Source organism: Hoplias malabaricus, chromosome 3 (genome assembly GCF_029633855.1).
Source record: "Hoplias malabaricus isolate fHopMal1 chromosome 3, fHopMal1.hap1, whole genome shotgun sequence".
NCBI classification, from domain to species: domain Eukaryota; kingdom Metazoa; phylum Chordata; class Actinopteri; order Characiformes; family Erythrinidae; genus Hoplias; species Hoplias malabaricus.
The window spans coordinates 256,885-270,049 of record NC_089802.1 but is presented as its reverse complement, the minus strand read 5'-3'; the positions used below and the strand labels follow the sequence as shown (position 1 = coordinate 270,049).

Genomic DNA, 13,165 nt, shown 5'->3' with positions numbered 1-13,165 from the left:
ACAGGCGAGTGTGTGTTCTACAGATTATATAGGAGTTATTAAACCTACAGGTGCATGTTGCCAACAACACACATTGAACAGGATCGATTGAGAACTAATGGAAAATGTTTGGTTCCTGTATAAAATCGAATTTTACTAGAAAGCAAATGGTTAATAAAATGTGTGACATGCAAATTATATTCTAATTAAAATATCCTTGCTTAACAGTACTGGCCTTAGACTTTTACTGGAAATAAACAAAAGAAATGTGTGGGAGGTACATTTTATTAATTTGTTTCTTTTATTTATTTATTTATTACAACATACTTTTATTTAAAACTGAAGAGCTCCAGGTTTAGGGAGTAGGCAGTGGAGCTTGTATAACGGAATAAAGGAATGTCTTTCGCCATGACCCCAGTTACAGGATGCAGAGCACAGTCAACCGTTCTGAATTTCCCCCAAATGAGAATCACATTCTCTAGGCTGATATCCCAGGAGAATGAGGTCATTGTCCCCTATACAGTCTTTAACCCACAAAGCCTTCATTAGAAGATCCCTCTAGAACTATTGCCTTCTCCAGACTTCCTTATAGAGAGAGAGAGTTGAGAATGTGAGACTGAGAGAACGATCGAACGAGGGGAGAGATTGTTGTGTCTCCTGTTTTTTTGCTCTCTCTCTCTCTCTCTCTTCCACCCTCTCCCGCCCTTCCCAATAAAACATCTGCTTGTTGCATAATGACGCCCCTGCCGTCCCACATAAATGCTCCTCGGAATCTGAGGAATGCAGCAGAGCATTTGTGGAATCGATTCCAGAGAAAATGTCCATCTTTCTCTTTCTTTCTTAACAATAGTGAGCTCTGTGCTAGAAAGATGTCGCCTTCTTGATGTGTGACGTCACACAGATTCAGAAGTCAAGCCCTGGGCATCTGAGAATGGTACTTAACTATAGTTTGAGTTAATTGAGACTGCTGAGACTAGGAAACTTGACAAAGATCAAGTGTGCAGTAATGATGTAATGGAGGTGTAATATCTGCTCTTGTGTAACACTCAGTCAGTCATGAAAGACATTATTTAATTTCAACAGTATTTGGTAATGTAGCACCTGAAGCTATCTATATAAACAGAAGCAATCTACGCTAACACTGTGCCTGACACTATTGGGGCTTTTCCACTGTGTGGACCCTACACGACTCGCCTCGACTCAGCTCTTTTGCTTTTCCACTGATCAAATCTGGGCCTGGTCCCTGGAACCAGGTACTTTTTTCAGTCTCTGTTTGGTTACGCTCCCGACCGAGTTGAGTAGGTACTAAATGATGACATGTAAACCCTGCATAGCTCTGATTGGCCAGAGAGATCTGTCAGTCACCACGAAATGCAGAGCTCCAGCACAAACTCACTGTTTGTAAAACCTCTGAAGTTACAGTAGCTTTCATATTTGTTTTCATTCGACTCACAATGGCAGCTCATAACACTACTTTGAGGGGTTTTGAAGAAGTTAAAACGCTCCTTGGGACGGTGGCCAAGGAAAATCTCCAGCGAAAGCCGAACGTGCAACAAGGAAAACTGAAATGTGAGAACTGGGGTTCAGAGCTGTGTTCAGTCCCAAAAAACAAAAACAACATGTGAATATACAACGAATAAATAGTGCTTAACTTTACCACCAGCGTTATCGTAGTTTTTAAAGCCTGCGGTTCCCATTAGAGATGGGGTTTTGTGACATCACTGACTACATATCGTGGAGGAAAAAGCACGTGTGGAGCCGATCCCATGCCGTGGAAAAGCACCAGAGATGCTTTTGGGCAGTTATATATTAAGGTCGCCATGCCCAGCGCTGGGGTTCAAAGTGTCTTCTCTGGAGTGATGGATGAGTTGGAGTGGCCTCTGTGATTCAGAAATAACCATCCAATGTCTGACACCATTAGAGTTTATAACAGAATGCCATCAGACCCTCACAGCAATGTTTTATCATCTAGGCTCACGCCTTCCAAGAAGACAAGAGGCTGTTACTGCAGTAAATGTTTGTTCAGCAGGTGTCCAGAGACTTGTGGTCAGCAGGTGTCCACACACATTTAGCCATATAAGATTCACTAAAATGGCTCCCCTCCCAGCACACAGCAATGTAATCTGGTCATTTATGAGCACACGATGGCTGGAAGGCTGAAGCTATTCAAGGAGTGGCTGAGATGACCTCACTGTGGTTGAGTGTCCAGTGGGACTGGGCTGGGGTATGACACAAAACACCACAAGAGCTCCTTGACTGCAGTAGATCATTTCAGGTTCTGTTTCATTAACTCCGAGTGATGGTGTCAGAGAGACTGTTCTCACATGCTTCTCTTTACATTAAATAAGGAAAGAGAAATGGACTGCAAAGAAGAAATAGCAATCTGTGCGGGTGTGTGTTTCACACCCTGGTATCTGAAATATTACTCGTCAGTGTGAGTAAGTACACGCCCCAACGCAGCTGTGCTCTTTGGGGAACACCTCACACTACCCACACACACACTACCCACGCACATACACACACACACTGGGTTTGTGGACCAAATCCCACTCCTATATATAAGCCCACGCTGGACCAGATGTATATGTACAGGCTCAGTGCTAATGGATGCAACCACAACGTGAAACCACAGCGCATTTGCAATGAAAGTCTGATTCACTAATGACATGGAAGATCAAAGACAGCAGGGGAGTCTATAATGTTCTTTTACCACAAAAAACAAGCTACAAAGCCATACAAGCTTCAATAGGTTTGAAACATCATATGCTCTTATCCTAAACCTAATTTTATTGTCTAATTTTGGGATTTGTCATAAAAACAATACCAAAAAATGTGCTGCCTTTATGTTTTACAGAAAGAGACTGTATCCAGATTCTAAATTATGCAAAAGCACAAAAAACAAATCTCCCTCCCCCACATACAATACCATCACTGTCCAGTTAAAAACATGTACCTCACTTAATAATAACTTTACACCACGATGGAGAATAGAGAGACTCTAAACTTCTAAGAGAAACTAAATCTTCTAAACTTTCAGTGGAAGTAAATGTATAACATATATATATTCACACAATAAACCTATAATGTGAACTTTGGAATATGAAATGAAGTAATCCACAAATTTGATTGGTTGATTTCTATATATTATGTCTTTGAAGATGTAACCTTGAAAGTTAAAGTGAATGTAGGCTTAAACCCACACACCCCAAACCACACACACACACACACACACACACACACACACACACACACACAATGCTCTTAGACACCACAAAAACAGCAGTGGCTTGTGATGAAAATACTCCCTCATTTTATTTCCCCTAAACCCTCCATTTAAACTGAAGACCTTCAGGAAGTGGCAGGACTGTGTGTGTGTGTGTGTGTGTGTACAAGCATATGTCAGACTTGCGTGATTTATCTCTATCATTTGTCTAAAGATTCCCAGCAGCCATTTGGCTGGTTTCCCTGTTCCACTGTAGAGGAGATGCACTGATGGTCATCCATACACATGTGAAAACACAATGCATAAAATGCCCACACCCACTCATACATAACAAAATTACACAAACACATACACTCATTCTCACACACAACAGGGGAGGCCCATGTAGAAGCACACAGCCCACTGCGTGTCGTATGATGATACAATGAAAGTCTAAATACAGGAAAGTCCTTCCAGCCATGAATTATTCATATTTACAAAGCTAATGCTGTTATATAATCCTTAGGAGCCTGCCTGGGTGTTATTACACAATGTATAGACGTGTAAACGCCTGAACACAATGTGTTAGCTCTGCTGTTTTCTCTGCACAGTTCAAATCAGAGCTAAAAAAAACATGATTTAATTTTTCCACTGTAATCAAAAGCAGGATTATCCTGTTTAACAGCAGCCAACAAAGCATTTGCTTCCAAATATTCCCATCCACAACTCCCAGAATAATCACTGTGCTTGCAGAAATTGTTGGTAATAAATCATGAGCTGATGCTATAACAACAATTCCCTCAGTGTTTTGAATGGTTTACACAGACTAGAGTATTTATGGAAGTGATTATAGGCTCCACGTCTTCAGTCTAAAAGAATATGAACATCTTTATTCATAAAAGTTCAGACATCAGCCTCTGTATGAAGCCTCTGTAAATGTATTCTCACATCAGTTTGACAAGGACACAGCATGTCAACTTACAACCTTAACAGTCGTTTATAAGCAACAACCTTTACCACCACTTATTTTTGCCGGACTGCCTACCGGGCCGGACTAGAAAAGGTATTTTCGCTTGCTGACTGACTGACTCCTAATGTTGAAACACACATTTGCAAGGATGAATTGTTTGTTCAGCCATATTTCACAGAGAGAGCTTAAGGTGGTGCCAGTACTCCGCCTGTTGATAGTTCAGCTATATTTCACATTCCAGTTTGTGAGCTAAATTTGGAACCGTTCAGCGCATTTCCACCAACACAAACTGTTTCGCGAACCAGAAAAATTAGTTCCCAGCTGGAACCAAAAAAACAGGTTCTTAAGCACGAACCGTGGCTGAATAATAGGAAATAAGACAGGTACACGCTTGATTTGTGTGTGTTTCTGGGGATGTGTTTGCCGTGACACCATGTGCATTGGCCAGAGCCTTTGCTTGGCATTGGTTAGTTCACAAGCTCAGCAGGACGGCTCGGATCTCTGCAACATTTACACACGTATTATATCTCACAGAAAGAGGAGCACTGCTGAATTTGTCTAATTTCACATGAGTGTGTGTCTTTGTGGTAAGGAGACATTTTGTGGCGTTAGTGTGTTTATAAAACTCCATAGAGCTGAGCACAGCCACATTAAACTTCACATGATTTAACTTGTTACATTGAATAAATAAGTAATTGTAATTTATAAAATCAACAAAAATGTTCTTGGTCTTCTTTGTTCTTTGGTGGTAGATCATCTAGTATTTATAATATATTTATAATATAGTATTTATAAATAAAATGAACAAGAAAAACAATGATGCTGATGATATAAGTTATGAACAAAACTTGTGCTCCTTTTTTCATTTCTGCATTTATTAGTCCCACCCTCCATATTTTCTGTGCAGGACACTCACATAATAAAAAACACATGTAAGCAATGATTAATATATATATTTTTTTTCTATTAACAATTTAAACTGTTAAAAATCCACCTGAAAAATCTTTAAATATAAAAAATAAAAACATGAGATAACGTCACGAAATCCGAATCAGAGTTGTTCCCAGCGGCAGTGATAGGGACCAGACGTCTGAAAATGTTGTGGTCCACAGAAAGTATGTTTCTGACATCTGAAGGCCTGATTTCTTTTCCATGTTTGTTTTAAATTATTATTCAAATGTGACATAGCTTTATGTGACGCTTTAGTGACTGCTTTATTTTAAACAGAGGGCATCAAACAATGTTGTTTCTGTTTTAAGAGGTTTCATTAAAAAAGGCCTGTATGGTCCTACATTGCACAGGCTCAATTAACATCTGGGCTATGGACACTGACACACCGTCTTTATTACCATCACTGCAAGGAATATGAGTTAGTAAACATACAGTGTACCATTTCACATCCCTAACAAACCAATCTGAATGAGTTTATAACCCAATCATGTCATTATCAACACTCTTATATCTTAATAGTTCCACAGATTGTATTGCAGTCAGTATAGATACTTCATACCAAGCCTGACATTGAGGGGATCGTTTTTTTCAGTGGTGAATAAAAGAACTAGCACTAAGCCTCACTACATTAGGTTTTAATAATTTTTGTATATTATGTCATATGTATTTCTTATTTGTGCTCATTGTCCCCCTTCCTGACCTCAGTCAGTGATGCCAGAGGGCAGGAGGGCACCAGTGCCCCGCCCAGATAAAGAATGGGCTTTTTACTGGAGCCATTGCAGCCATATTAAAATGTCAGACAATAGGCTGAGTGTCTCCTCGACTCTCAGGGGTACCAAGCAGCGCAAGGGCAAGACAAAGAGACTGATTCTTCCCAGAGAAAGCCCTCCAGGAGGGGGATGGAGCAATGGAGGAATGACTGCTCTGTCGAACATGACATGGGCGTAAAATATGAACGGCACATAAAGGCAGGATAGAGAGTGAGACAGTATGTCACACACTTTCACAAAGATCCATCTGTCTAGAGAGAGAGAGAGAGAGAGAGAGAGAGAAAGATTGTTCTCGGTGCTGGAGCTGCTGAATTAGATGGTCCAGTCTTATTGGGCAGGATAAAGATGTAATGAGTAGACAGCAGAAAGCAGTTCCACAGAACTGATCACATTTTTCTGCAAACACTTACACGTCCTGGCGTCAGACGACTGGAGCTTGTCCTGAATGGCTGACATTTTAAAAAAAAAAACTAGCACTGTCTCTTACATGTGATCTGAAGTCTGTGCATCAAACTTGATTGCAAAACTCTCTCGTGGTCATTCAGACCATCGCAACTTTTCAGAACCATGGCCTTTGACCATCTCTCTGTGTCGTTTAAACTCTCTCGCCTCTGCACTCGGACGTTGTTCTTTGGCTCTGCATCTTTCTGCCTAAAAGTCTCACAAATACAGAGAATTTACCCATGTGTGGCTTTTGGGAAGATTTTCGGAGGGTGATGTTGATCTGAGGAAAGGTTTTTCAACTGCGGCATTGGCTGGGATTCTCTGAGATGGACGCTGTGTTGAAGAGCTGAAGTGTTGGTAATGTTTATCCTCTTTTGTCAAAGTAATTGTATTTTTATGCTTTTATTAACATTCTTGACACCTTTTGAATGTTAGCTGAATTGTTTCAAACTCTGAGAACTGGGTTGTATTACTTTCAAGGAAAGTAGAGCTTAGGGGTGCCCTAAAGTCACTGATGATTTGTGTTCAGACCAGTGATGGCTGATTAAAGGAGGGACCAAAAATGAATACGTGTTTTATTTGAATTAGTTTTAGTTTGTGTATTCTGACACTCATCTTACACAAAATGCATTTCCAGATACTTCCACTGACACATAAAGCCATAAAAGACTGGTTTCATAAAAGACTGTGATATTGGAACTTTTGTTGAACCGAGGCAAAACTTTTAGCTGGTAGCTGTGATCAATAAATAATCTAGAGTTCTACAAACACACACACACAAAATTTATAGAACACTGAATGTCCACAAATGTAATTGTATATGTACTTTTTTTATACTAATGTATAAAAATATGACAAGGACAGCAAGGTGTCGCTGCCTCAGAGCTCCAGGGTCATAGGGATATGGCTTCAGTTCTCACATCCCTCACATCGGGTCACTGTCTGAGAGGATTTTGGTGTATTCTCTGTGTCATCATGGGTTTCCTCTGGGTCTGCTTTCCTCACACAGTCCAGTGTAATGCTGCTCACAGGTGTGAGTGTGTGAGGGGCTGGGTGATGGCCTGGTATCCTGTATAGAGTGTGTTCCTGTTGTGCGCCTCATGATCCTGGGTAGGCTCCGGACCCAACGCAACCATGAGAAGGAGTTTGGAGTCACAGAAGATGAATGAATTAATGAATGAATGAATAAGACTGTAATAGAGTACATGTTGTTGTGGTTGAATAATTACGTTTTATTGCTGTCAGAGTGATTTCTTCAAATCTCTGGCTCCAAGATGACACACACACCCACACACTGCATTCTTTTGTAAAACCTAACTAAAGCCTCATTGTGTCTTCATTGCCGGTCCTGCAGTCCAGCTGCTGAAGTCGACAGAAGCGACCCGTCACAGTTTGCTGTGCGTTAAGGAGATTGGGCACGGATGGTTTGGCAAGGTAAGCCTGGTTTATTGTTTATTGGTTTCTCAGACTAATGCTGTGCCGTAGGGACGTGTTGGTGCAGATCAAACGTTTAGCTGCGTTCCGCTCCCTGGTTGCATTTGGTGTAGTCCTGAGGATGCGAGTGCCTCTGTTCAGCTGCATCACCTGAGACATCCCTCAGGAACCTGCACAGATATGGCAGCCTTTGATCTTCCCTTCTCAAGTCTCTCTCTCTCTATCTCTCTGTCCTACATCTCTCTCTCTTCCCCCCTCTCTCTCTCTGTCTCTTTCTTTTAAGGCTTGTCTGCAGCTCTCTTTGTAACTGAAAAGCACAAAAACCTAAAGCCAGTGTGTGAAATTGAAATAACAGTGTTCTATTAAACCAGAGGAAAATTAGTATATTAGTACATGTTCTCTCTCTCTCTCTCTCTCTCTCTCCACACACACAAATGCATATACATACACATACAATGAGGGCACTGTGTGTGTATATTAATTTGTGCATCAATTTGGAATAATGGTGTTCTGTGTATGATTTTTCTCTCATACTCTTTCTTTCTCTCTCTCTCTCTCTCTCTTGTTCTTTCTCCTCCTCTGTTTCTTTGTCTTTCTCTACACATAAATGCATATACATACACACGTCCCTCAATTTGTTCCATTGACTGGGTATGTCCATCTGCGTGTGTGTCCCCGTCTTGTTGCATGGTCGGTCATGTCTTGTCCTGTTGTCCTGTGTGTGTCTGTTTGTTTTTAATTTTCCATCCTTTTCAATCTATTTATTTATTTATTTATTTATTGCTTTACTGTTGTTATTGAAATATACACAATGCATGAACAATTATTTGTGTGTCTTTGTCTTACATTTGTCTTCATTTCTGTCATTTGGGTAAATCCTTTGAAATGTGTGTGTGTGTGTGTGTGTAAATCTGTGTTTATTTGCTGGTTCGTGTCTGTTGTCCTCCTCTCCCCTGTTCATATGTGTACGTCTGTGCTGTCTGTCTCTCTGGTGTGCGTCTGTGTGTGTGTGTGTGTGTGTGTGTGTGTGTGTGTTGATCCTGTGTTTCCTCAGGTGTTGTTGGGGGAGGTGAACTCTGGCCTCAGCAGTACTCAGGTGGTGGTGAAGGAGCTGAAGGCGAGCGCCAGTTATCAGGAACAGATGCATTTCCTAGAAGAGGCGCGGCCTTTTCGGTAAACACACTCCTACATTTACGACCTTATTTCACCATAGTTTGAGCTTCACTAGCACCACCTTGAGGAGAACCTTCAGGCTGTTAAATGTGTCAGAGTGCGTGTTGTAATCAGTCAACAAAAGCCAGGACCATGGTGTGCTTCACAAAAGCTGCTTTTAGGTTCTTTTGCTGTTTCGTGGCCAGCTGAAATCAACCAAAAGAGTGCTCTGATGATTTCAGGAGCTGGACAAAAGTCCTAAGACATCACATGAACCACCAGTTTGTAGAGAAAGTTACAGATTTACAGCGAATGGGACCAATTCTTCAGGAAAGTGTTTAGTACGTGGTTTTGTTTTTATAGATTAAAAACAACAGCTTCACTGGCTCTGTGTAGCATGCACTGATCATGTTCTCAGGGGTTTCAGACCTTTGTACAGAGCTGTAAAAGCATAATAACTCTGTGTTTCATGTCTCCAGGTCCCTTCAGCACCCAGCGTTAGTGCAGTGCTTGGCTCAGTGCACAGAGGTCACTCCATATCTGTTGGTCATGGAACTGTGTCCTCTGGTGAGTTCACTGGCATCCAGCATCTACATCCCCTTCATCACATGGGATTACAGAACTGAAAATGGCCTCAGCTTAGGAATATCAAAATGATAATATATATGATGCATGAATAAAATTGATTCCTCTGGTTTGTTTTTGTATTATTTCTTTCAAAATTCCCTTTTAGCTTTTGTTTGGGTTTGAGTTTGCGGTCATATTTGACATTTTTCAAAATAACACACGATGAAGGTTTGACAACACTTCCAATGAACCCTGCATTCATAAAGATTTATAGATGCAGTTGACACTCTTTATAATGCCTGCTATAGCCTTGTATAAATATTTTCGAGTGAGTGTGGAGCAGGGGCATTTCTAGACGAATTGTTGTGCTGGGGCCACACACAGAGTTTAGAGGCTCACAGCTGCTTGCAAATCCATTGTGGGGGCAGAACTGTGCCTCTAGTAAAAAGCCTGTTAAACACTAAATAGATTACTCTGCCCCGGGTGAGAAACGTAGACCAAATGAACACTAAATAAATCTTTATTATTTCCATTACCTTTATTGATCAAATAAAAACAGAAACTGTATAAATCTCCTGAGGTTTGCGCTACCATTTGCCAAAACTGCTCCACATTTCTTCCTCTGACATTCACAAGGGGTTCACTGAATTTGTGAGAGATTCATGCACTTACTGACCTTCTGCAGTTCCTAATTCAGTGTGAGTTTGTCTAGAATCATGTGATTCGTAATATACTTTGACTGAAGCTTTAGTTGCAGCCAGTTATTTTAACATGAATATAATATAAAGTCCACTTATTGAGACTTAAGTGAGTTACCACTGTTGTTCCCAGCTCTAATGATAAAAATCAAATGGATTAAATGACGTGTTGCTTAATGAATGCGGTTGCCCTCTAGAGTCCTGCTGAGGTAAAGCACACATTCATATCAGTTCCAACTTTTCTCTGTGCATATTCATTCTTGTTTGTACTGTTCCTACCTTCTTCTAATGTCATGCTTTTTTCTTCCTGACTTTTCTCCTTCGTAACAGGGTGATGTGAAAGGCTACCTGCGCAGCTGCAGGGCAGCAAAGTCGGTGACCCCTGACCCTTTGCTCCTTCAGCGAATGGCTTGTCAGATTGCTTCAGGCCTTCTGCATCTCCACAAACATGACTACACCCACAGGTGAGCAGACCACTAGCATGACTTCATCATTTCCACTTCTGTGTTTGTGGAATTATGTTTTTTTAATGGGTTTATTGATGAACAGTTGATATAGACATGACCACCTCATTTTATACTTAATAAATATGTTATTTTTACTGCCTTTTTAAGATTTTTTCATGTAAATGATCTTTGTTTTGATTGGCTGTAGTGTTGTTATATATAGCATGCATTCCAAGCTTCAACATCATTAGTGACCGAACTCCTGCTTTAAATATAAATATAAAACAAAAATCTTTATGTTAAATGTCTGGAGGGGATTAGTCCAAAAGTGGAAGAGAATTGTGTTTGTGATAAATATCACCTGTCTAATAATCCAGGTGTTTGCAGCTGTATCGTCCTGCTCTTCTGGGTTGTGGTGTGTGTGAGACTTGGTCATTTCCAGTAACAATATCCTGATGCTGCCTGAGTGTGCCTCTGCTACTCCAGCATCAGTGATTTTGTTGCCGGGGGTTACCGCTGTTCTCCATGAAGAAAGAACGGAGGTGTTGTTTAAACCGTCTTCTTGTCTCATCTCTAAACAATGTTCATGTTTATTATTTTATTTCTGCCATTTTTGGTTTTCACCAGTGATCTGGCTCTGAGAAACTGCCTCCTGACCTCAGATGTGACCGTCAAAATCGGAGACTATGGACTGTCCCACAGCAAGTATAAAGTATGGATGAAGATATTTCTTTTACCTACTTTTAAGCCCTTTATGCTCTAGGCTCATTTTGTCACTCACAATCAACTGTGCATTTTTCACTACTTGTTCTAACCATATATAACCATATATATATAAGATGAACATATTCATGGGGCATACAGTCTATGGTAGGTATCATAATCTTAGGTGTGCAGCAACAGATTTATTCCCTGAAGTATTAATGATAATGTCATTAAATATTCAGTTAATATCAGAATATTTCTGTCAGTTAGAGACACATTATTTATTATAAAAAATATTTAATAAAGGTTTCAGGAGAAGTCCATTGTTTTGTCAACATTTGTAAAAATAAATAAATGAATTAAAAGCGTGCATTTATAACCAATTTACATGCAGTTATTCAACAAACACCTTGAATGAAACAATTGTTAGCACAACAGATGTTCCCATGGGCAAAAGCAATGTTTACTCCACTTCAGGCCTTACAGAACGTGTCCCACTGTTTTATACTTCAAGTATCTTGTAATTTACATGTGGAATTAGAGTCTAGACACAGGTAGAGGGTCATTTTAGGGTTAAGGAGTTTGGATGAAGTTTCTATTCAGAATATTTTAGCTTTGTTCATGAGGAGATCAATAAAAATCAGCCCAGGACCCTTTCCTGATAAACCCTCTCTCCTGTTTCACCTCAGGACGACTACTTTGTGACATCAGATCAGTCCTGGGTGCCGTTGCGCTGGATTGCTCCAGAGCTGGTGGATGAAGTTCATGGAAACCTGCTGGTCGTGGATCAAACTAAACAAAGCAACATCTGGTGAGTTACGTCTCTGTAGAAACATATATTGTACAGCAGGAGAAATGCAGTATAGGTTTCTGTTTGGATGATAGAGGATTAGGCTAGAAACCTTTCTCTCTGATGCTTTAAATATGCAGGTACACAGTGTTATGACGTCCATAATAGCTTATAATGCCTGGCATAAACCTGTACAGATGTATACACTTCACCCTACTTAAATGCATGAAGTGTGTATGGCCTAATAATGGCAGGTTTAATAACGCGTTATAACATCTTTAGATGAGTACATTGTAAACACTAGAATGTACTGTAATTTATTCTGCTCTAGAGTGTTTATACAGGCATCTTTGTGTGTGTGTGTGTGTATGTATGTATGCATACAGTTCAACAGAGTCAAACTCCATTCAAACAATTACATGAGGCTCCAGGGCTTTATTGAGCTGTACATTTACACAGAGTTTAAAATGATCCTGCTAGTATTAAATGAGCATTTCTATATGTCTTAGGTCTCTTGGAGTTACAATCTGGGAGTTGTTTGAGTTGGGAAACCAACCTTATCGACACTACTCAGACAGACAGGTCCTCAGCTATGCCGTCAAAGACCAGCAGCTGAAACTGCCAAAGCCATTGCTTCAGTTCCCTCTTGCAGATCGCTGGTGAGTCTTCTAGCTACTGTAATGATGTCTTTTTAGTTGTTTTAATATGACTTACATTTGCCATCTTCTTTCGTAGTCTGTGCCATACTCAGTCCCTTGCTCGCTCCTTTCTGGTACAACAGTGCGGACTGCTTCCAGATATGCATCTTTTGATATTAGAAACCAAAATGAATCCAATCATATTCGCTGTGGGAGATGAGATTAATTAAGTCCCGTATTTGTTTAAAATGACATCGTGGCTCATTAGTGTGTTATAAAAATGCAAATCATCTTGGCACTCATTTCCACTACCTCATTGAAAATCAATTTCCATAGATACTCTGTTGTTTCTCTGAGATATGCTGTTATTCTTGGACTCAGTAGCTTTGTTTGTTTGTGTGTTTATGTGTGTTTGTTTT

General features: G+C 40.3%; 1 protein-coding gene across 3 annotated transcripts in view; it reads left to right on the top strand.

The window, feature by feature from the left end:
* The window catches only part of aatkb (apoptosis-associated tyrosine kinase b), a 63,726-nt gene that overhangs the window by 41,806 nt on the left and 8,755 nt on the right, over window positions 1-13,165 (top strand). Inside the window, exons 1-8 of one of the 3 annotated variants that reach the window (XM_066663445.1) lie at window positions 6,215-6,669; window positions 7,671-7,750; window positions 8,805-8,923; window positions 9,382-9,469; window positions 10,498-10,631; window positions 11,241-11,325; window positions 12,008-12,129; window positions 12,618-12,767. In XM_066663445.1, coding sequence (XP_066519542.1) covers window positions 8,892-8,923; window positions 9,382-9,469; window positions 10,498-10,631; window positions 11,241-11,325; window positions 12,008-12,129; window positions 12,618-12,767 — 611 coding nt within the window. In that variant the 5' untranslated portion in view covers window positions 6,215-6,669; window positions 7,671-7,750; window positions 8,805-8,891. Of the gene's footprint in view, window positions 1-6,214; window positions 6,674-7,670; window positions 7,751-8,804; window positions 8,924-9,381; window positions 9,470-10,497; window positions 10,632-11,240; window positions 11,326-12,007; window positions 12,130-12,617; window positions 12,768-13,165 lie in introns of those variants that run through there. The other 2 variants (XM_066663444.1, XM_066663442.1) reach the window with 2 other exon arrangements.